Source organism: Gavia stellata, chromosome 17 (genome assembly GCF_030936135.1).
Source record: "Gavia stellata isolate bGavSte3 chromosome 17, bGavSte3.hap2, whole genome shotgun sequence".
NCBI lineage: Eukaryota > Metazoa > Chordata > Aves > Gaviiformes > Gaviidae > Gavia > Gavia stellata.
The window spans coordinates 16,854,686-16,879,153 of record NC_082610.1 but is presented as its reverse complement, the minus strand read 5'-3'; the positions used below and the strand labels follow the sequence as shown (position 1 = coordinate 16,879,153).

At 40.6% G+C, this 24,468-nt stretch overlaps 1 protein-coding gene across 1 annotated transcript in view; it reads left to right on the top strand.

Moving 5' to 3' along the window:
- Positions 1-15,359, top strand: part of PTPN5 (protein tyrosine phosphatase non-receptor type 5) — a 77,765-nt gene extending 62,406 nt beyond the window's left edge. The window contains exons 10-13 of the mRNA XM_059825726.1: positions 2,553-2,663; positions 7,478-7,638; positions 11,316-11,429; positions 15,183-15,359. Coding sequence (XP_059681709.1) covers positions 2,553-2,663; positions 7,478-7,638; positions 11,316-11,429; positions 15,183-15,276 — 480 coding nt within the window. The 3' untranslated portion in view covers positions 15,277-15,359. The remainder of the gene's footprint in view (positions 1-2,552; positions 2,664-7,477; positions 7,639-11,315; positions 11,430-15,182) is intronic.
- Positions 15,360-24,468: the final 9,109 nt, after the last annotated feature.

Below are 24,468 nucleotides of genomic sequence, written 5' to 3'. Positions count from 1 at the left end.
ACATATAGTCTGCATTTTTATATGTACTCTAGCAGATGTTTTCAGCATAGATGCTAAGCCAGCAAACAGAAGTTGGTTCAGTGGCCTGGGCAATCAGAGCCAGCATTAAATTCTTCAGGCTCAGAGAAAATGTAGGCTTCTCTTTCAGTTCAGTTTACTGTAAGTCCTGTTTTGCTGTCTGACTTAGCATACTGCTGGTTTTGCCATTTTTCCTCTCCCAGCTGACCTGAAACCTCTCCAAACCCAGCTCTATTTGCAGACACTCTTTCAAGTTCTCTCTAAAGGAATCAAAAACAATAGTACCCCATAACTACTGAGGTTTAATATCTTTAACCAACGGAATTGGTACTGCTTTATCTTGCATTTGTTATGACATGAACAAGATAGACACAGAATTATCATGCTTTGCAAGTTAAAAATGGTCAGTTATTACAACTGGCTAATTGGACACATGCTGTCAAGGCATTGCTGATGCGAAGTACAGTATGTTGCTGATACAGATGTTTTGTTTGCACTAACATTTTAAACTCGCATCTGCTAGTTTATGGCAAATAAGATGTTAAAATGTCATGACATAGTGTACCAGAATCATTTAAGGACTTTGAGTTTTAAGGAAGATGATGCAGAGGAAATATTGCTCCTTAATGACGTATCTGGTGATAAGTTCTTCCACTATCGTTTTCATAGCAAGATTGCATATCAGGCATGTAAAATAACCTTTACATCTGAATTTCCCCTTATCCACACTGACCAAGTATTTCACCCATCATATCAGTCTTGGGAAGCAGTGCGCTGCAGTGCTGATGCACTATATAACTGGAGCTTGCTACAGCCTATATATCATAACAGAGCTGCTGAGTCTTTTTTGATACCTTTTGTGTCAAAAATTAAATGGTGTCAGGAATCTCAGTCATAAATATAGGGTAGGTCCTTCCATGTAAATGTCTCCTATATTCATTCCTTTTCTTCCGTAACACATGTATTAATATATGAATAACAGGACTCAGAAGTACGTAGATTCAAAACCAAAAGCTTTGTTCAGCAATGATGCTAGTAACAGAGGCTTTGTGTTCCTCCTCAGTGCAATGACTTTGCTAATGTGAGTATTAAAAGCTCTGTATCTCAGCCCTCTGTCACATCTAATCTGAACTGACAGACAGCCCACAGAAATGAGTGGGCAATCTTACTCCACTCCTTTAAGCAGAGCAACGTCTGTGCTATTGATAGCTGCTAGCGCTCTTGACAATTTTTACAATGGATTCTGCAATTTAAGAGGAGAGGAAGAAAAAAATGCAATCTGCGTAAATAATTTTACAGAGACACAGTGGGCCACATTCCCAGTGGGTTATTAACTGATGCACTATGCAGATGGAACAACACTGATTCTCCCACACAAAAATTTTGACTCAGTAACTTTGCAAGATACTTTTCTGTTGTTAGTCTTTCTCCTGAAGTAAAATTCTTTTTGGTGGGGGAGAGCAAAATTATTTAACTTGCTTCCTTCAAGATTGTGTACAGCTATGTAAAAGAGGAAGCTTGCAAGCATCATCTTTAACCGGGCTTGTCCAATAGCAGATTCTTACTGTCCTGTGATAACGAGATTGCTTCTTCTGTTATCACAAGGGAGCCTTTTTCTCAAATGCTGCCTTGTTCATGTCATTCCTTGTTCATGAACTAGCTCATGCACCATGTTGAAGTGCTTTTCTCTTCCTTTGCATATTGATTAGTTTAAAGAGCAACCACTTACCAAAAAACACAGTCATCTTCAATCCTCATTCCAGGATAGGAGTGCTTACAAATTCTCACCTACTCGTGTCTAGTGTATCAGCACCACAATGTGCATTTACAAATGGAATATAGTTTCTCCTTCTCTAATTGTCAGGTTGTGCTGGCTGCATCTCTGACTGGGTTTTGGCAAAATCAAATGTAGTAGTCTAATAGCTCTCACAGCTATTGCTTCCTTTTAGTTCCTTAGCTTTGAAAGAGTCTCGGTGCCCATTTAATGTGGATTTTGGTACATAATCTAATTCCCAAAACATGCCCAGTCATGTTCTTTTGTACAAAAACCTATGCAAACGATCATCTTATAAGGGACCAATGCTCTCTGAATACAAAAAATAGAAAAGATGTATTTTGTGTTTCCTTGTCAGTGTATACACACCACAGAAATATTGCTAACTAGTGTATATTATACTAATCATTATTATCTTAAGAAAAGGATTAATCTAAAAACACAGGCATACGGGCACTGGCCTTTCTAATGAACCTTCAAAATGCACGTCAGTTGCGTAAAGATAAATAAGGATGTGTGTGTTTAAAAGCATTGGTTAGTCATTACTTGATTTGTTCATTTTTAATCATGCAATCAGGCAATGAATGCAGCAAAAATCACCTGAAATGTGGTCCCTGTTTAGAAAGTGAAAACTTGTACTTATTATAGAAACAACGTTCATTCATATTCATCTATGCGTGTGCTATATCCAATTTCAGAGGTGTAAAAATGAACCTCCCTTGATACCTGCTTAACTAGATTTATTTTATATTGCACACAGAAATGCACAGAATATTGGCCAGAGGAACAGGTCACCTATGAAGGAATAGAAATCACAGTTAACAAAGTCATACAAGCAGATGATTACCGTTTAAGGCTCATCACCCTAAAGGTAAATAATTCCAATGTACTTAGAGTAATTTAGCTGTCTTAACCCTTAAATGGAGATGTTCATGGAAAGTTGTGGAGAAATCTTCTGCACAGTGTCCTGCTGTACAAATACCACTTTTTATTACTGAAGTCATTATAGCTTTACCCAGTTCTCCAACATACAAAAACTGCAGTAAAATAAGCAGTCAGATACTTAGACTGCATATGTACAATCTGAAAGCTACCAGGCCAATTGTAGTAGTACGGGTTTCACTCAGTGGAAGAAACCAGTGACTCATTCTGTGCCCATGTCTTCTGTGTTGACTGGTCATTTGGAGTGACACGTTAGCTCACGGATAGCTTCTTACCAACCAGCCTTTGCAAGTCAAACAGACAGCACTTGTGGAATAACCCGCTAAACTCTGTGGTGATGTTCTGTAGAATTCAAAGGCTTGTTTATTCTTTGGGCCATGGACTTAGACAAAGAGTTACTGATTACTAACAGGGAACTTTTACCTGTATGGCATCTTACATATTTTGTAGTATGGGAAGACACCTAAGAAATAACTTAGGTTGTGCTTCTTGTCTTTTTCTGTTCATTATTAGGATGCTGTCAGACTGCTGGATACCCACCAGCTCTTTATACCTAAGATGACTTGTGCTACTAACAAGAAATGGGGGAGTTGAGAACTGAGAAAAGGCTTTTTAATTTTGCTTACCTGTTTTCAGTTTCTCTCAGCAGTGGGACTACTGGTCTGCTTGGCACTTCTCAGTGGTATGGTAGCACCACTTCTGTTCACGATGGCTGAACCCCTTTTAATAGGTACCATGCTAATTCATTCTTTGAGCGATTGGCTGACTTGACTTTAAAGACACTTTAAGGGATCATTCCACTCCAAGACACGAAAACTGTTGATGACATTTAAAAACACTTTCACGACAGCATTCTCCATGTTTACATTTCTAAACATGAGTATGTTTTCAACTAACTGTATATGTAGTTTTACATAGCAGTAACTATTCTATCATCTTGTGGGTGGAGAGTTTAAACACAGGTTTAATTTTTTAAGTACTTAAATGCTACTTAGTCTAAAGTACCAGAGTCCTATTTTACAACTGTTTTCATTGCTAGGTTCTAGAATCTCCAGCTATGTGTTTTAGTAAGAACAGTCTATTTACATAAACTTTATACATCTTTCATCTACCAGATCTAACCCTGACCTCAGTATAACACCACAATTTCTTTCCAAGCTGAAAAAACTCTCCTTTTACCTAACCAGTTTCAAGTCTCTTCAGCCATATGCTAAGAGGCAGAAAGGCAGCATATGAAGTCCCATGTCTGGATTGAGAGTGTGGAAAGTCTGTCACTCATGCTTTTGGCAATGGCAGCAAGGAGAAAATCACACTCCCTGACAAGTGGGAAGTAAAGAATATTTACAAGTATGTTGCAGACTTGCAGAGGTCTTAAATACAATTTATCCAAAACACTACAGTGCAGCAGCAAGAATAATGCGCAGATTAATTCTGCTGGAATGCTGCTATCTAACAGGACCGGTCACTTTTTAGTTGTGGTGATAAAACTACACAGTCTGCCAGAATAGTTTTTCCATAATTGTTTTAAATTGTTAAATACAGCATTTTAATAATAGTGAATATTGCAAATAATTTTTTTCAGTTTGATATTAACTTTAGAGATTTAGGTTGAAATGTTCTTCCCCACCACCCCCCCAACAAAAAAACCACTTTGCCTCTATATTTCTGGAAGGAAATTTTATTCTCTCCCTGGGGAAGGATCATTCAAATTCTTCTTGGGAAGGTAATAGCCAGTTTCATTTTCAGATGGGAATTGCAAGGGAGTGGCTTTTAATATCGCTATTGTAATAGCATATCCAAAAAACAATCTCACTTTAACAGGTGTTGCACAAAACAAAGAAACAGTCCTGAAGAGCTTACATACAACAATTCAAGTGTAATAAGCCATACTCCCATCTCACAAGTACCTTTCAAGCTAATACTCATCCCTACGGAATGTTTTCTTCCAACAGCAACCTTTCAGCCTTTTCCGAAATTCTCTTGGCCCTGCTCAGTTCTTCCTTAGGTGAAGTTGTCCACATTAGAGAAGGAGCTTCAGAATTTAGAGTCAGATATGAATATATCTTTTCTGTATATATAACTGTGGATCCCACGGGGGGGGGGGGGGGGGGGGGGGATTAAAAAAAAACCCAACAAGCCAGATTATTTTTCAGGGCTGGCATTTCCAGTACATTCAGGCACTAAAAGAAAGAAAAAAAGAATAGCTAGGGTAGCAGAGTACAGCAGAGTCAGAACGAAAAAAGTATAGATACCACACATTTTTCCCAATCATAGCCAAGACAGACAAGTGCTTTCCTATCACAAAAGGTACAAAAGCCTTTATTGGACATACACATCTCCAAGGATGTAGTTCCTTCCTTACTCAAATGACTTGATCATTTTGATAATTTTCTTTAAGTTCATCCCAGTTTGTTTTTCAGTTAAACAAGGTTTTTGTTTTCAGTACTAGTGGGGCAGTGTCTCTTTCCTCCCACTCCCAAATGTCAGGAGGTGAACTGCTGAGTTCTAGAGCTGAAATAAAGATTCCATTTGTTAGGCTACCATTGCCTAGAGCTGTATGTTTGTCATTTAATAGCAATAGTGGAGTAGTGGCTCCAGACCATATGTGCATTAAATGATTTGGTAGTGAAAACTAGAGAAGCCATGAATTGACTCCTGTGTTCCCTTAAACAGGAGTGGTCAGAAATATATGATACCACCACCAGTAATATATGATTACTGCATGTGTTACAGGCTGGACTGTCATACTTTTCTAAGAACAAGGGACTGGATTTGGCAAGCTTTAGAATTTAGAAAATGCTCAGGCAGTAGGGCAAGGCTTGTTTTCCTTTCTCAAAGGAACCTGTCAGTGTCTAGCCACTGATTCATGATCTCAGCCTCAGCTACAGCGATACGTGATGGTAGACTTCAAACCATCAATTAAATCTTGCTTCCTCCTAGGTGTTCCCAAGTCTTCTCAGTCTCAAGGAAGCACCAATAGAGAATATTTTGTTAAAGCAGAAGTGTACAGAACCTCAGAAATCAGGGTTCTCTAAGCAGAAGCGTAAAACTGGTAACATGGTAGACAAAACTAAAGACAGCCAGAGTTCATCATTAAACTTTGGCTCTTTCCTGTTTCTGTCAAATTAGTGACTTTATGTAGTGATTCATGTTTTTCTTCAGATGACTTTTATCTTTCACTTTTATCTCAGTATTATTGACAACATTTTTATTACAATTTTTCACAACCCACTTAAGATTTCAGTGTTCGTAACTTCTGTGGCTCACACATTCAAAAGCAACTGTGTATGTTCATGTTTGAGAGGAGTGTTGAAATTTGATCGGATCTACTGTAGTGAGCTCAAGTACTATTCATCATAACTAGTTACACTCTCCTAACCAGAGTATCTTCTCACTAGGGTAAATAACCTAAAGCCAGGCTCTGTGCTACAATTGTAAGACTCTCTTTTCCTAAACTGAGCTAAACGTACCCTTAAGGTTCCTATGGCTGTGCTTCAATGAGGACTTTAAACCCAGTATAAGCTGGAACAGCAACTAAATGAAGCCCAGCCTCCCTTTGTCCAGCTCTCTTGTTCCTACCCTTGTGCCATCTCCCATGTGCCCACACAAGCGTTTATGTGACTCTGTGGTAAGCCAAAGGGGGAAACTGATTGATCCATCTGAAAATTAATCCAACATGAGAAAGAAAGATCTAACTAAGATTACTTCCCCAATCTAGTTCACTGTGAAGCTGTGCAAAAGCTTTGTCAACCAAAGAGGATGGAAAGTGGCGCAACCACAAAGCACTTTTAACATGCAGCAACCAACAGTCATAGGAACTTAGGAGTATAGATGACAGAAACTATTTCCAGATTTTTGTGCCTGGTTCTTTAGAAAGAGACAAATTTGTTCTCTTTTTCTTCCCCTCTTAAACTCGGCCAGCCATGTGTTTAAGGAGGGTTGTGGAAGCTAACACTTCTGTTCCCGGACCTCTTGAAGACATTTGCTTAGCCCTGTGCCACCTGGCTTATGTACTGACTGAAAGGTTCCCTGAGCTCCATGTTACTATTTGGCACCTTTAGAAATCAGGCAGAAGGATGTCACATTGAACACACAAAATCAGAAGCACGCGGTGCTACTTGGCACTCAGAAAAGGTAACGGCACATTTGCTATATTCATAGCTGTGCTGAGACAGAGAGAGAATTGGAATTTGTGTCTCTCAAAAAGCCCTGGACTGCAGCTAGATACAATTCCCACCTTCCATAGTGTTTCTGAATTTCTCACCATATCTAAGAGAAAAGTAGAATTGACAGGAAACTGATATGAGTCTGTCTGTCACAAGAGATAGAAAAATAAACTCCCATCTCTCTCCTTCCTCATCTAGAGATATGGCTCCTGGCTCTCTGTCTGTCAAATACATTATGAAAGCAATTATGTCACAAGCACAGCTCTGGCTTTGCTGAATGAATCTGTCAAGAGGGAACAGACTGCCTGGAGTGTTTTGTACACAGCTCTTGGCACTAAAAGAGCAGCATACTTTGGAGGGGGGAGATTTTTGGTTTTTTTTAAGGCAGTTTACTGAAGTGCAGACGTGATATTTGAAATCCAGATTTCTGTGTTGTGTGGCTTGCCATTTGGATCTCTTGTTCCGTTTAGCATTGATTTACTCATCTCATTCTTAAAGGGAAGGCCAGGTTTCAATATCAATTCACCACCAGAAGTTCTTTTAAAACTTTCTGGTGTTTGTTTTAACTGGATTGCAGAAAGGAGAAGAAGTCAGAAACCTGAAACATTACTGGTACACGTCTTGGCCAGACCAGAAGACACCAGATCAAGCCCCGCCTCTGTTACAGCTAGTACTGGAAGTGGAAGAGGCAATGCAGAGTGCAGAAGAGAAGAATGCCCCAGTGATTGTTCACTGCAGGTAAATAAATGTTGTGTCTGACTTACAAGGGCTGCTTGACATACAGTGGCATAGTACAGATACTGTCACATTGGCCATCAGTCAGACATGGAGGAGACCTTGCCCAACTGCTTCTGAAATATGCTTGGAACTCTAAAATTTAATGACAATTTTCTATTACCAAGTGGCGCATTCAGATACAGACTGAGCTGAACACAGAAGCTGGTGGTGGCTCAGTTACAAGTAAGAACAGTCTCATTTTGTTTGCCCTACCAGTAATATATGCCTTTAATGACCTTAAAAGGGCCAGGTTACCAAAGATTAACATACTGTGAGTGAAATTGAGTAGGAAGACACATGCAAGCACAAAAATGAGAACATTCAACTTAAAGCCTCAAAACCCCCTGTTTTGTAGATTCCTTCTTTAATTTTAAAAAAATCCTCATTAGGCCAAAGACAATAACCTAAGTGTAATACATAAAACAAATGAAACAGTGGCAAAGCTCATTGCCGCAAGTACTAATCAACAGGCAGGAAATGTATACAATTGATAGTAAAACTGAAATATCCGTGAAAAGCCCCTGGCAAAGATGAAAACTTCTTATATGGAAGAAGCAAAATCTTTACAGTGGTTTGAAGCCTGATGAGAAAATTAAAATTATCAATCACAGAGCAGAAAAAATAGATGAAGATAGATACTTCTCTTCTGTCTTCAGAAGGAAGTAGAATGATGTACTTATCACTTGTAGACATGATGAAGCACATTCTTTTGTGCTGCTAGCTGGGGAATGTGTTAAGCAACAACTACTAACCATTATTAAATCAGCTATATGAGATGATTTTCACCCAAGAGTGTTTAAAAAAATTGTTCCACAGGCTCTAAACCATTGAAGTTTAGAATAGCTGAGTTCTAGTTCTTGGAAAATTTGCAAAGTTCTAAAGAGGTCTAAAAGCAAGTCCTGTTTTGCTAGTGTTTAGAAAGGTTAAATGTGATTACTTGAAAACTACAAGTCTGTTCTCAAAACAATTAATCCAGGTAAATAGCGGAAAGCCTGATAAGTGATGCAGTAATCTTGCCAGGGTAATCGTCCATAATTTCAGTAAAATACATTTTGCCAAAGAAATTTTACCTAGTTTTGCATAACATTTTCTAGGAAATGGCAGATGGCTGCTATCCAGAAGCTGTAGTAAATGGGGTATTATCATACAATGGGAATGTTTTTAAAGAGACTCTTGGCATGAATGGTTGGTAGCCCGATGTCATCAAAGATCCACCTATAAGCTAATAAGGAGTAATCGCTAGTAAAATGTTCGTGTGATGCCACATGTCCAGTTTTTCTGCCTGTGTTTTAAAACAGATTTTGACAAATTGAGGAGAGTTCAGAGAAAAATAACAAATGGTTTGTAAGAAGGTCCCCTTTGCCCTTGGAAATCTGTGGTTCTCTAAGAGCTCCTTGAAGTATTATGGTATTTGCTGCAGGTAAAGACTCTGGTCACCATGTCACTATTGCTTTGCATACTTGTTTTGTCCTCTTGTATGGTGTCATCCCCATGACACAGTAATAATTTTGGGGGAAATGGGGTATTTTTATTTGAAATAACTATTAAGAGACATGGTGATAGGATTAGGAAGTATTTTATGTGATACCTGTGGACCAGAGCCCTTTCAGATTATTCTCAGTTGCAGTCATTTTATCTGAAGAAGGAATTTAATACACTGCCTCTGTTTGAGAGTGGTATATGCAGCAAGCTGTTAGCCAGGGCCTATGTTACGCTGAGTACTGTAGCTCCTTTGGCCTTTGTGGGAGATCCTCAGTAGAACATAATCACTGTGGTCTTGGCCTTCAGTGATGTAAAATAATGCACCTTTAAGAAAAAATAGATACAAACCTAATAATGAAGCTGGTAGTATCATAGAATAGTTTGGGTTAGAAGGGACCTTTAAAGGTCATCTAGTCCAATCCCCCTGCAATGAGCAGGAACATCTTCAACTAGACCAGGTTGCTCGGAGCCCCATCCAACCTGACGTTGAATGTTTCCAGGGATGGGGCATCTACCACCTCTCTGGGCAACCTGGTCCAGTGTCTCACCACCCTCATTGTAAAAATTTCTTCTTATAGCTAGTCTAAATCTACCCTCTTTTCGTTTAAAACCATTACCCAGGTGTTCCATCCCTCTGATCATTTTTGTAGCCCTGTTCTTAAAAGCAGCTTCATGTTAAAGGCAGGCTAGCAGTCCTGTTAAGGTCCTGTGGATAATGCACCACTCTTGGGCAGTCTTGGAAGTATTATGACTTTGTCTCAGCCACTGAGAGACCTGCAGCTTGTCCTGGGACAAGTGCTGTCTCAGTGCTGTTTGCTTTATCTAAAAATGAGTGTTGTTCGCTCCCTTTGTGAAACACTCTGAGGTCTATGGATGGGGAACAGTATATAAGAGCTGTGTGCTGTGGCCTATTTGGTTACGGCATAAATTGGAAGATGAAGGGACTTTTTTTTTTTTTACCATTGATGTACATCCATATGTAGCAAAGAGTCCTCTGAAACCCTGAAATATTTGAAGTATTGATGAACAAACTAGATATAGTAAAGAAAACAGAAGTCAGGGCATGAGGTACAAAGAGTTTCAGGGACAAAAATTTTAAGTCAGGTAGGTACCTCCATCACAATTATTTGAAGACTGAGATGAGTTCTTAGTAAGATCGTCCCCCAAACTTCCTTTGAATTGCCTTGATCATTCTGTAACAGAAGTTAAAACAATTCTAATGTAGCTGTTTCCCTAATGAGCATAAATGCAGAGTGAAAAACCTGTCTATACAGTCAAAGGAACAGTACTAGGACTTTGCGAGCAGCAACTAACTACAAACTCCATTGTTGCTTGTACATTTGTCGCCAGTGTTTTTGTATTATGACTTTAGCACAATTTAAATGGAAGCAGAATTTCTTGCAGTTGTGTCAAGTAATTATTCCTGAGGATGCTCACTTAGGTATTTAACACATAAGAATCGCTGTCAGCTTTGCTGCTAGCTTTTTATTAGGTGATAAGGAGAATTCACAGCTTTGATAGCACTGTGCTTTTGAGAATAAAATCAATTCTGGTCATTAAGCAAGGACTCAATCAGATACAAAGGTGTTAAGGAAAGACAAAGAAATGTCTTTAATAGTGAATTTGTTGTATCCTGCACTAATTCAGAGAATTACTAGATTGCAGATCTGATCAGCAAATGGCATCACGCTTACCATATTACTGTTAGCTCTGATTATGTAAGCAAGGGGTTTGTTGAGTTTTTTTACTGTACTTGTGAATGAAAATAGCTTTCAAAGAAGCTATTAGGATTAAGAATCTCAAAGCAAAGATTGCTTTTAAAGCAAGTCTAACTAAGAAATACTGTTTAACTGCTTATTTTCAATGGTTCAGTGACATACTGGGTCAAATGGTACCCAACAGTCCATTTTTAGCACTGTATGTGCAGTGTCCATCCTTTTGCTGCAAGTGGCTCACATTTAATTGTGTTGTCCCATTGAAGTTAGTATCTTTCCCTAGGTAATGGCTTTGTATTCACAAGCACCCACCTGGCAAAGGTTGGAGGGAGGAAAGGGATAATGGTGTTTGATTGCTGGTTTAATGGCGCTCGTTTAACAAGAAAGTTCCAAAGCTGTTCTAACATCTCCACTGCCTCTCTCTGCTTTTCTGTCCCTTAGTGCAGGCATCGGGAGGACTGGCTGCTTTATTGCAACTAGTGTCTGTTGTAAACAGCTGAAGAGCGAGGGCATAGTTGACATATTGCGAACAGCCTGCCAGTTACGGTTAGACAGGTAAGAAAGCCTGTTTCCTTTCCAGAAAAAAATAAATAATGGTAATCTTTCCCTTTTACTTAAGGAGAAACAAATGGGAGCAGGGGAGGAGCAAAGGCAAATGGAGGCCAAGAGAGAAAGTTCCTGGAAGGAAGTTGTCCTGTTCTAAGCAGTTCTGACTTGTAATCTTTGCCTATTTTATGAGCAGTAAACTTTAATGAACAGCCCTAGAACTGAGCTAGATTCACAGCTGGCATCAAAGTCTGCACAGCTGTGCAGTTGCGCAGCTCAGTGCAGCAAGGGATGACCGTTCAACAGCTGAGGAGGTGGCCCCATGTTCTTACAGAAGCAAAGGCTCAAAGGTCTGCTGTACTTAAGTTCAGAGCCACAGGTTGGCACTTTGCTCCCAGGAGGAGTAAAGAAAACTGGCCTTGCATAGTTGGAGCTGTGAGCTCTGTTGGGAGGGCATGGCTGCTTGGGATTTTGTGGGGAGAGGGAGAGTATGCACAGTCTGGAGTGTTTGCAGACATATGAAAGGAGCTGTGAAAATCTCCAGAAATTCAATGGTTTCCAGTTAAGCATTTCTTAACACACCACCTTGAGTTTGATTATGAAGTAAACAGACTTGAATTTTGCACCAGAGATGTTATTTTTCCTCTCCCACTGGTTTCAAGTGCCATCAAAACATGTCTCAGTGCTCTCTCTAATGATAATGATAAATGTAGTCGGGGGAAGAGATGTCACGAAAAACATACCAAAGATTTTTCTGAGGAAAAAAAAAGAACCTCAACCCCACGCTGAACTTTATTTCAGAGGAGAAATTATGCTCAGTGGGAGGCAGAAAATGAAATGCTTGCTGCCCTGCTGGGGCTCTGATAGACAGGGACCTGCAGGGGCTTGGAGGTTTGGCTATTTCAGTAGATTTCAGGCCAGGCAAGGAAAGGCTTCTTGAGAAAAAGAAAACCAGAATATGAGTACTGAGTGCTGATTATCCGTGGCCCAGTGAAATATCTGGCTGGATCTGAAATATCTTGTCTCTGTGACTAATGTTACACAGGAAAATAGCGATACAAATGAAGGTTGAAGACACCTGCTTACAAATGTGCTTGATACAGAAGGCCAATTAAAAATACTGGCTTTGCAGGGAGAGGGGAACTGCAGTCATTTGCAGAGGCTGGAGAAGGGAGCCTGCAGGGACCTCTGTAGCTGCCATGTACCTCTCAGGAGTGGGATGGGATAGGAAAAGGCCATTTAAATGTCATGGGAGAAAATACTCCAGATGGAAAGCAGTAAAATCACCATCCTTGCTACAGAAGAGCATGGTTTCTTCAAGAAGTGAAAAATGGGGCTCGTAGTCTCTTGGAAGTCATGCTGCCATCCACTGTTATTGTCACTAAACCCCACGCCCCCAAAAAGCTCTGTGTAACTTCAAAAGCAGCATGAGAGGATGACAGTGTCCAAGCAGCTGTAGGTAGGGAGACCCTCTCTGTCTACTCCTCCTGTCTGGTGGTTACTGGCTAGAGAAAATAGGGTGGATGGGAAGGAGTCACCAGGGACTTAGGGAAGGAGGGTTGGATGCAGGCCAGAGCAGACACGTAAAAGGATGCACCTCACTGCTTCACAGCAGTGGAGTGGTTGACATTAGCCCTGAGAACCACCTTGAGATTGCTGTGGGGGTGAAGGGGACAAATCTTTCTTTCCCTTCATTCCCTTACAGATCCCTTGGAAAAATCCTGCGCACTGGGCTTTGCACCAGTGGCCAACAGTTGGTCCTAAAATAATCTAGTATGACTAAGGAGAGGACGTGATCATTCCTGCATCCTTCCCACAGTGCTGAGAGACATTTGCTGTCCTTTCCCACAATGCAACTCAGATTTGAAAGGTTTCTGTGGCAAATAGGGGTGAAAACATAATTTCTCTATTCTGTGCCAAAGCCTGGACAGCAAGCACATGTCATGGTGTGCATGTGTGTGGGAAGGGGAGGAAGCTACCACATAGCAGGGAACCAGATGAAAAAGAAAATAACTTCCTGTGGTCTGAAATTTGATGGCCACCCTGGTGCTTCTGTTGCTACAACTTCAGGGTGCAACCTCACTGTTAATGGAATTGCATGGGGAGTGATTGCCAGATATGACTAACGTTCCTTGTGTGTCATGAACTGACATAAATATATTTCAATGCCGTGTGCAGCACAGAAGGACTCAGAAACAGATCAACTGTGAGCCTGTATTAAGTAGAGCAGATGGGGAGGAGATGCTCAGCTAGGGAACAGTTTCTTTAGAAACGCAGTGTGTGTTTCCCACCTTTGCTTATTGGTGAGAGGTTGAAGCATGGGTCCTTGCCCTTCCCTGCTCATTTTTAAACGTTATTTCAAACAGCCGCTTAACAAAATAACTGCAAGAGGCTGAAGGAGGAGGTTGTCTTGCCTGCTTATCTACCCCTTACTGGTATGGTTACTGTGTAACCCACAATTGTTAAGCTGGACCCCATAGAAGAGGGCAGTCCCCAAGGAGGGTGCTAGCAGTCTATCTGTTTGGCTCAGAGGAAGCAACTTCTCATTAATTTTTTCCAGTGGAGGTTTCTGAGGGAACGCACCACAGATGTTCTCCCTCAGACTGACGTAGTCTGGTTGGCGCTGGCCACCCAGGGGTTCCCATGTTCCTCAACGCCGCTTGTCATCTCAGCCTCCTTTTGGCACTGCGTTCCCAGGATCTGTGCACCAGCACCAATGCTGGCACAATTCTGCATACACCTTCTGTGAATTTGAGCTGTGGGGTTTAATTATTTTCATAATGGATTATCAAGAGATCATATCACTGTTGTTGAGGTACTCTTAGCAGAATTTTAAGTGTTAGTAAAATCTGCTTAAAATTGACAACTTCATCCTTGTTCTTCATTTCTGTCTCCCGCTGTAGTACTCATGTGTTGATTAATATGCTACTTGCAGAAATACACAGGCTAATGATACATAAAAAAGCAAACTGTTTCTGCTCCTGCTTGCATTTCCTTTCAGGTTTGCAGTTTTAAAGAGAACAGCAAAAGCTGAAATAAAAGCTGAAACAAAACAGATTTCTGTGCTGGGAGTCTTTTACTGATCAAGGTGTGCATGGCAGTCAATTCGGTTAAAAATCTGAGTTGTCTTTTGTTAAAGTCCCATTGTCTGTTCCAAAATCCTGCTGGCCATCCCCTAGTTCCCTGGTGAATTTGCCAAAAGCACAGCGTGGGATGGCACAAAGGAAAGAACCCTCATTCCAGAATGGGAACGTTGTGTGCTACATTAGTTGTCTGGGCTGGGCTAGCCTGGCCCTATATAGTCCTGAATTCAGTCCGTAGTGCAGCTGTGAAGTCTTGGATAAGCTACTTCCCCTCTTTATTCCCCCTGCTCCCATCTATCTGTCTAGAGCTTTGGGGTGGGGGTTGCTTGTCATGCTGTTTAAATTGGTGCTTAGAGTATAGGTGCTCCAGTAATATGAATGTAAATGATGATGATGTTGCCTTACTGGATGAAGACACTTGCCAGGAAAAATTAAGGAAAAGCCCATTCCTGTTCTGACTACCTGCTGTTCCTCGGTTAGCAGAGACTTTCAAAATAGAGCTCGAGGTCAGACTGTGAGCTGGTTGCAATCAATGGGCACTTTCCACTCATTTTGGGAAGCTTTGGAATAGACCTTTTGTGTGTAACACCAGTTTCGTGTTAGCTATGCCATTTCCTCGTATGTTATTTGCGTGTAATAAGGTTGCTGTTTCCCTCCCCTTTTTTTCTTTCCTTTTCAGGGGAGGAATGATCCAGACTTGTGAACAGTATCAATTTGTCCATCATGTCATGAGCTTGTACGGAAAACAGCTTTCTAGAGCAGCAGAAGAATAAGTGTTCATTATATTCCTAAAGGCTAAAACCAAGAGAACTTTTGACCGCATTCAGATATACTTCAGATCTGATAAGAGACACATGGTAACCTGGCTGTCTTAGCTGGAAAGAAAGATATACTATTTTACTTTGATATTGCTTTTATGCTCTTGTTTGCATTGACATTTAAGAGCTGAGTTATGCCTTGTCTTAAACATATGTGACAGGACATAATCTTCACCAAAAAAAGGCTTATTTATACTGTAAATAAGAATAGTAGCTTCATTTGTTACAAAAGCAAGAAAAAAAATCAGAAAAAAATCCACTGTCTTCAGTTTGCTATTTTTAAAAATCATTGCTAATATATCCAAATACAGTGTGAAACTTTTTGAATTGTCATGCTGAAATGTGCCGTATGTTGACTAAGCTTGAAAGTAACTTTTTGCCTCTTTCTGATTGTTTTTACATATAAAATTACCGAATACTGTGTATATCGTAAACTTCTGAGCCTCTGCGTTGAAAGATTCATTAGATTCACATTGAAATGATGTTTCACACATCTTATTTGCTTGTTTATTTTTCCTAAAGCAGTCCACCACCCGTGTTATCAGAACTAAGGGGAAAAAAATACTTCAATTGATGTAAGTCAAATTCTTACCTCCAATTCTTACCAGCAATGTACCCCAGTGTCATGACAGCTGGGTGAATCTGAGGTGAATAGTAGAAGTTAATCCGAACATAAATTCTTTATGCTTTACCTTTTCTTTGTCAATATTTTGGCATCTCAGTCTGCAACCAGATTTGGGTTTTGCAAACAGTTTCTCTTTTTACATAGTCAGATCACAATTCAAATACAATTTCCCCTGAAATTCGAGGTTTGAAATCAGGTGAGGAATTTTGTGAGTTGAATTCATAGTTATTAAAAATGTAAGAATCAAATCACTTGTATTCTGTGAATTTAAACTTGTTTCAGAGCTTTGAGGGTGACCGGGTGCCCAGTGCTGATTAAAATTAACACAAATCCTATAGGCAGCTTTAAAAAAAAATCAGTCTGACCATGTTGGCTGCTTTTTGATAAATTTGCCCTCAAACCAAACTTGGACAATTAACTAATACATTATCCCATTTTAATCACTAGTCCAGGCAGCAGTGTTTCCCTTTCAGTAATGCAGACTGCTGCCCATGCTTTCCTTTTTAAACCTCAGTCAGGCTGGGAAGACTGTAGTTTGTGTTTAATGCTTAGAGGTAAGCACATGTTTAAGTGCTTTACTGAGCAGAGAAAAATGGACGTACACAGGACCCTTAACATGAGAGATGAGCGTTTTGTGAATAGAAGCTGTAATGACCTACCACAAATATTTTTCCTTCTCTTTATTTGTAACAATAACCAAGACCCACTGCTTTTGTTAGTGCAGGAGATTCTGAGAATTTACTGCACTTCCTAATCAGGAGAAGGTAAAGCAGCTCTCAGAACAGTAAGGGCTGATCCTGCTCCCACTGAGGTTTTGCCATTGATGTCAGTAGGTGCAGGGTGTAGGGCCTGAAATGTTATGCCTACAACTTCATCACTGTGGGGAAAGTTTCCCAATATTTCAGTACACATCCTTTGTGTTTATTCTGTATCCATGAACCTGTAAAAATCCTGTCAGCAGGGTTTGCATGAATGTGTGGCAAAATGTGTTATCTTTAAACCACTTGATTTTATTGCTGTATTTAAAAATATTTCCTTCAGTGAGAAGCTAGCAGGAAGAACTGGCATTCTTTTTAAAAATACTGGTGGTAGTCATTAAATAGAGCAATAAACTTAAGCTTTTGAGCATAACATGACTGTTAGTTTTATGTAAACCTTGCTAGTTATATTCTCCCCATTGCTACCAATTCTTTCAAAGGGGTGACACTATTCTATCTAAGCACTCCTTAGAAATAATAAAAGCACCACTGATGTTCTGAATAACATTGTAAGTGGAACTCCCTATAAATGATGTTTTCAGTTGTTCAGTGCCCTTCAGTGTCAAAACTGACTCAGTGAATAAAATTACTTGTTCTGTCATCAGCTTCCTGTGCATCTGCTAAAGAGTATTTGTTGATGATTGATAGGAGTGTGCATATAGGAGTGAAGTTCAATGTATAAGTTGCCTCCTGTACAAGGAGACTTTCTAGAGGAGAATTGCTTTGTGGCAAACAAGGTAAAGAGGGCTCTGAGGTACTGACTTTGAGGTCCTTGTGCAGATCCGCAGCAGGTGTTAGTTGACAGTGCTTCACTGACTTGAGTAGAAGTGAACGATTTATACTGATGAAGGAAATCTAGCCTGCTGTCCACTCCCAGTCTACATATGTGGAATGTCCTGAGAGAGCGGTCACTGATAAAATCAGGCTGCTTTGCATCAGTTCACAAGCACAAAGCAAATGTCAGCCTAGCTGCACAGTCTGGTTATGAGGGCTGCACCGCTGCCATCTCACACTAGGCAAGAGCCTGCCACTTGGTCAGGGTCAAAATATTCAAATGCCTTTTGAGGCAATATTTTGTCCAACAGATTTGGAGCTAATCCTCCTATTTATTTACTCTTTGGCCTTAGCATAATTAACATATTTTTCTCTGTCTCTTTTTCTTTCCTCTTTCTTTCTCTTTTTAATAGAATTTGAGATCTGAAGGACCTTATATCAGCTCTTCTGATCTCTTCTGATGGCAGAGGTAGTCTTAAGAAGTGCTTAGGATTAGCAGAAAGGAGCTCTGGCCATGCAGAAGCACTTGAGATGAGTGGGGCTTCTGCTTCTGTAATCAGTAGGTTTGAAACCGAGCTGACAATAGGAACTAAGCTAAGCTATGTGTCTTACTGGACTTCTCTGTTTACTGGACACTCTTTCTCTATTAAAAAAATTCCTAGCACACTTCATCCACTCTCTCCAGCTCACTGCTCAGGCCTCTTTGTACCAGAGACTACAGCATTAATACCTACGACACAGTTGTTTCCCAGAGGACTGAATTCCTCCCTCCAGGTAGGTTAGCATATAACAAACTTGAGATGATGTTATTTAGAACCTGACGTCTTCTGCTTCATAAGCTTTTTCGCACTTCGTGAACAGGCCAGAGCCTAGCTCAATGCCTCGCTTGTTTGCTGGTCATTTGGTCGTTGGCCATCACACTTAAGCAGTGTTATCCTGTTTATGTTTCTGTCATGGTAACAGACTAATGGTGCACTGTCCTTTTGTAGGTACTCTGAGATCAGCAAATACACAGGGTTATGTAGAAACAAAATCTAAGATTGCATTTGAGAGCAAGAGCTGTCCCCAGGTACAGCACATGTCTGACTCTCTGAAGGATCAAGATAAAGATGACTTGGTCAAATTATTCTGAAACATCAACTACCTCGCAGTCATGTACGGTAGAGTGTCGCATTTACTTGCAAGACTTTCAAAAGTAGCTAACAATTCTGGACGTTTCCTCTACAGTTAGTCTACTCTGGAAAACCTTAACCTGTGAATTTGCAGTTGCAAAAGGACTTCAGACTGAAGAGATCACTAACCAGGACATTGGTTCCTGTCACTTCCCTGCTGTCTCTGCAGTGGAGGAGCCATGCAGCTTACACACAGGTGGTCTTAGAAAATGTATGTCTGTTGACTGGTGTGTTGGCAGGTTTTAGAACTGGACCTGCCCTGTTATTTTTGGTATGTTCTTTCCCTGGAAACCATTTTAAATGAAGGGAAATGGTAAATTTACAATTTGTTTATCATAACTGTGTCTCTCTCTATTTTTGACGTGACACATGCTTTATACATTTATTAGGGAGAAAAAACAAAACACTTTTTCTGAGGTACATTGAGGATAACCTTGTTTCTTCTGCCAAGTCTGTAGATGTATATTTGCTGATGTCTGTGAGAGTGACTATCAACTTGGGATAATGCAGGGCAGCTCAGGAGTCCTGCCGGAAAAAGAATTACACCATTCAAAAGCATGGAAGAAATACGTGAATGAAGGCAGCATTTGCAGCTTTGTGTGTAAGGGACAGGCAGTCAAAGAACTGCATGCTGTAGACAACACAAGCATTGATTTCTAATGTCTAAAAGCAAATGTCACTATTCACAAAGAGGTTAATTCCTCCTAATACACGCAAGGAAAGAGAAGAGTCCGCTCTCCTCTGAGTACCGATACAGATCAGGCTCCAGCACCCAAATACAACAGATGCCATATTCTCATGGCATGGTGTGAAGGGGGTACGATTAACTTCAGTGCAGAAGACGTGCCCAAGCTTGTGTGCCATGTAATCCTCAACAGGGCAGCAGTGTTAGGTTTATTCAATTGATAGCAAAGCTGAAGGCAGAGAAAGGCTAAGTTATTTACTCAGAATTAAAAGCTATGTTGGCACCAAAGCTGGCAATCTGGCTCAGAGCATTTAAGAAGATAAAGCTTAAACAGGCTGGCAAAGGACTCGGGTACTGTAATTCCTGGCCCTTTCTTTCCACTGAACCATGCTACTCAACTTCTGTGTTCCATATTGGTTCTTTATCTCTTATATGCCTGTTGCTTCTTAGGCTTAAAATAGGGTTAAATAAGTCACTGTATTGCACTAGTTTTAATTCAGTATGTTGATAACCAGTGTTTTCCAGGGATCATCTCTTCCCTTGGAGAGAGCCTGTCTTGCCAGACACTCTTCAGAGGGCTCAGCCTCTTCTACCTACCTTTTGATCTCAATACATCTCAGAATTTTGGGGACAGAGAAGTGTGCAGTACTGTGCATCTTACTAAAGGCATTTCTCCTTTGGGAAATGGTAGTGTTTGCCAGAGTCACAGTTTTCTTACTATGTCTGACCTTAACTCTTCTAGTCCCAGTAGCAGCTGCAAGGTGTCTGCTTTCCTCTGAAAAGGCAAAGGCAACACTTCTCTCCAGAGATCAGAGGGAAAAAATCCTGCATAGATCCTTTTGCTCTTTCCCCTGTGCATACTTAGCTTGTTTGTCTCTGAAGTGGACACAAGGAAGACTGTCGGGATATAAGTCAAAACTAGTAAGGCACAACGGAACACCAGAAACCTCGTCTTGTAAATTATCTTTGACTCCTTTTGTCTCAAAAGAGGGAAAACCAGATATGATTGGTTTCACGACATCCACTGTCATCTTCTTGGTTTTTAGGCTGTTGTGAGGAATACGGAGAGCAAACACTCAAGCATCACAAAGGTCAGGGTAATGAAGAGATCATACAGAGTAACTCCTCTTTTTGGGGCCTATATCTGGCAGTGCGGCCAGACCTAATGATCCAAACTGAAAGATCTTCTCATTCATATGCATTGGTTTTCCTCCACAGCAGTGTGTGTGTATATGCACATGCCCACTCAACGTGCCACAGTAGCTGGTGTAAGAACAGAAGCACGAGGGAGGATTCATGAGCACTGTGAAATGAACACAGAAAGGGACTGCCTGGTTTTTGAGTCAGTTTGGATAGGTGGGAGGAATTGGATTGGGTTGGCAGTGTTTTGTTTTTGTTGGGGAAAATGTGACTTCCAGCCCAGATACCAGGTTTCTCTGTATCTAAGTTGGGCTCTTGTTCCTCAGTTAGAATATTGACGAGGTAAGTGAAGGTTGGTTCCATGATAGATTTATTAGACACGCAATAAGTAATACCTTATCCACTTTACAGCATGACCGATCCCATTTCCACACACTTCTGATTTGATAAACGCATCTGTGTTAGTAAGAACACTAACTTCTAGAGAAGAGAGCACAGAGCCTCTGTCTTGCTGGAATCCTTCTGCAGCCTGTGACCTACAGCATGTTTATTTTGGCTGTCTGTATATGGTATTTTTTGCTCGCTGGAAAAGTTGACAATGTTTCAACCTCTGCACATTTTTTTCTTGATTTTTGTTAAATTTTTTACATTTCTCTTGCTTTCCTAGACTAGCAGAAATCATCTTAAAATCATCAGGAAAGGTGGTATATTTGCGGGGGGCGGGGGGCGGTTGCCATTGCTTTTTCCAGAGTTTACCCCTAGAATTATTCCTGTCAGCCTCTGGAAGTTGGCTAGATTTTTATGTTCTTTGGTTTTCTAAGTTCCTGTGTTTTGCAAAGCATAACCCAGGTGCCTCCTGCATGCACTAGACTCCCTTTTCATTTGAATTTAACATGAATACATAATAGATAACAGTGGTCTGTTCCAAACAGAAATCAAATGCGGTCAGTTAAGAGAAGCAGTTTATTGCCACTAGTTCAGCCTTCGTTGCAAACAAGATATGTAGTTTGTGTCCTTCAGAATGCATAGATCAGTATACACATAAAACGGCCTCTTGTACCTTCACTATTTCAGCACTGCTGCTGTTAACACAAGTAAAAGAGAGCTAAATACACAGGCTGAGATGTGTAATTCATTCTCTTCTTGGGAAGTGCCTTACTCCTTGGGAATGAAGTCCTTCTCCATATGAAGAAGGGCGACAGAATCTCAGAGTTATTAAGGAGTAGAAAGAGAACTGATTAAAGAATGATCTCTGTAATCTAAAGTTGTGACCTGATTTTCTGAAGAGCCTAGTCCCTGTTTGAGTAACTGAATGAACTGGCTGGACTTGGAAATGGTGGAAGCTGCTGCCTGTATAACTTAAAACAAAGCCAAAGCCTGGCTGTTTCACTGAGGCGTGAAAGGAGCACTGGTGACTGACTTGAACACTAAAGCAGGATTTGTTGAATGTTCCAACTGTTTGAAACATGGACCCACATATTTTAACATGAAAAACAAGACTGGTAAATTGTTTAATAGTCTGCCTTTGATCCAAGTTTTGAAAGAGTGTAACCATCAATCATAAGAAAACCTGGGGTTGGGGAGGAAATGTTTATTTTTACATAAAAAGGTATCCTTTTGGCCTACAGAAGGTTTACTCCCTTTAGCCTCATACTTGAAGTTTTATCATCCTGTTATTCCAAGAATAAGAAACTGCTGAAGCCAGTGTAAAGGATATAGCAACATAACCCACAAGACGCCAGTATGTATTTACATCTTGAACTACTCAAAGCTGTATTTGTCCAGTGTAAAGGCACCCAGCCATCTTCCTAGGAATGCAACAATCTACAGGACTTCATGCGAGCTGAGGTACACAGAAAGGTCAGTAATGGTCTTGAAAGCTCCTGTCTTTTTAGTAGGAATGATTAGGACCTTAGCAGCTGGGAAAAAAAGGTAAAATACACATAAACATATATGCGCAAGAATGTCCTAATACTTTGTATTCTGTGGCTGTGGGCAGGCAGGGAGGAAGTTGGCTGTGTGAGGTCAATAGCTTTAGTCTCATATCTGCTTTGCTTTTCTTTCCCTTTCCAAGAAGGGAACCTTGTGAAGTACCACTCTGAAGTATAACTCCTTGAGACATTTAAAACCAGGAGTAACAGAGCTGCGAAAAGTATGGTGTAGGGAAGACTCAGTTACCTACAAAAGAATTAGTCAAACTTGTCCAACTCTGTCTTCTGTAACTGAAACTAAAATTACCGTTCTCCTGCACTAAGTCTGTTGTGTGTACTTCAGTGGTACTGACAAGTCTTTTCTCGAGATCTGGTTTGCTTTGTAAATGTGTGCTCATTTTGTTAATAACAGCCATAGTAAATACAGTGTGATAGCTACACTATATGTGATGACTGAAGTTAATCTCTCTGTATGGTATCCGTGGGTTGATTCATGGTGTATATCTGTTCCTAAGCACAGATGGTTTTCTGCATTATCATTTTGTTTTCTTTCTTGCCAGCAGTCAAGGTACGGGCATGTTGAGTTCGTGGTGATGGGCAGTAACAGACAATGTCACATCCTTCGAGTGCAACCTTTTGGGCTCAGGAAGGTGGTTTCAGTCTCATCAGGAAACAGGAAATCTTGTAATTTGACAAGTCTTCCAAAAGCTCATCGCTTACTATTAAGGGCAATTTTTCTAACGGAGTGCTTGTTCTCCTGACTGAAGGATAACAAAAGGTAATATCCCAGCAGATTAGAAAAAATTCTGTTTCTTACCAGCCATTTCTGCTTCTTGGCTGTCTGTAACATTTTCATGTTCAGAAAATCTGTGGCCCAGGATGAAAAATTTGATCAGGTAAAAGAAATACAAGTAAAGGGAATTCCATTTTTAAGGTGAAAGGAGGAACTGTTAAAATGGCGGGTTGCCTTTTAAACCATGTCACTGTGAGCTTTGTGGGATTTGAAAATCCAAATAAATCCGAAGGTATGCAAAGAGTTGTGCAGTGGAGCAGGTGACTAAAGCAGCATGCTATATGCCTTCTCATTTTAGCACTTGGTACTACTGCTGTGGATTTGCCCCATAATGACTGAGGGCAAAATATGCTCTTTCTTAGGGCGTTTGGGATTGTAGAGTAACATCTCCTCTCTTCGTAACCAGCCCCAATCATTGCTGTCACCAACACCAATGACCATTGGTATGCAAGAGTGAAAGGGTGGTAAGGGCGGGGGGAAGGCCTTTGGGCAGACCAGGCGAAAGCAAGAGCGATCTCTTTCTCTTGGCTTCTTGGTTTGTAGGAAAGACTTTAAAAATTGTGTTTGTGAGAAAATTTCTGAGCAGAAGAGGAAAGGCATAACAGGGTCTAGAGATGCGTGATACCCCTGTATAATTTTAGAGGGTATATGGAGATACATAGTCTACGATAGAGACTCTTCACTTGTCTTCTGTGTATAAGGAGTCAGAGAACATTTGTCTATCATACAGGCAGGCTGGAGACAAAGGCCAGCTCAGCAAGGAGACCAGGGTATATATATTCTGATAAGGAAAAGGATCTCCTTGGGAGGGTGCCCAAAACAGAGCACTTTTGGCATAGCTATCATTTCTGCTGGCAATAAAACAAAAGTCTCAAGGTCACATGGTCTTAACTTTGTCTTCCTTGTGGACTGTATCTTCTAGGTTGCAGTGCATAATTATAGCGTTACCATTTGTGCCCCCAAATCTTGGAAAGGCTTGTGTTTTGGGTTGATTCCCCTCTGCCCCAAGATCCTTCAGCAGCACACAACTGTGTCGGAGACTACCATTCCTTACTGTATCTGTCTTGCCAAGGAACACTTTTTAAAACTAGGGAGCTACAATTTCTAGATGACTAGTACTCATTCCTCAAGGACTAGAATTGAAGAGTCCCTTTTCTCCAAACTGCCTTCCATACTGGGACCAGTCTTGGCATAGCTCTAGGCAGCAGAGTCCCCACTGGAAACAGGCTATATGGTGACAGAATTTTTTCCCGTAGTGTGGTTGCATGG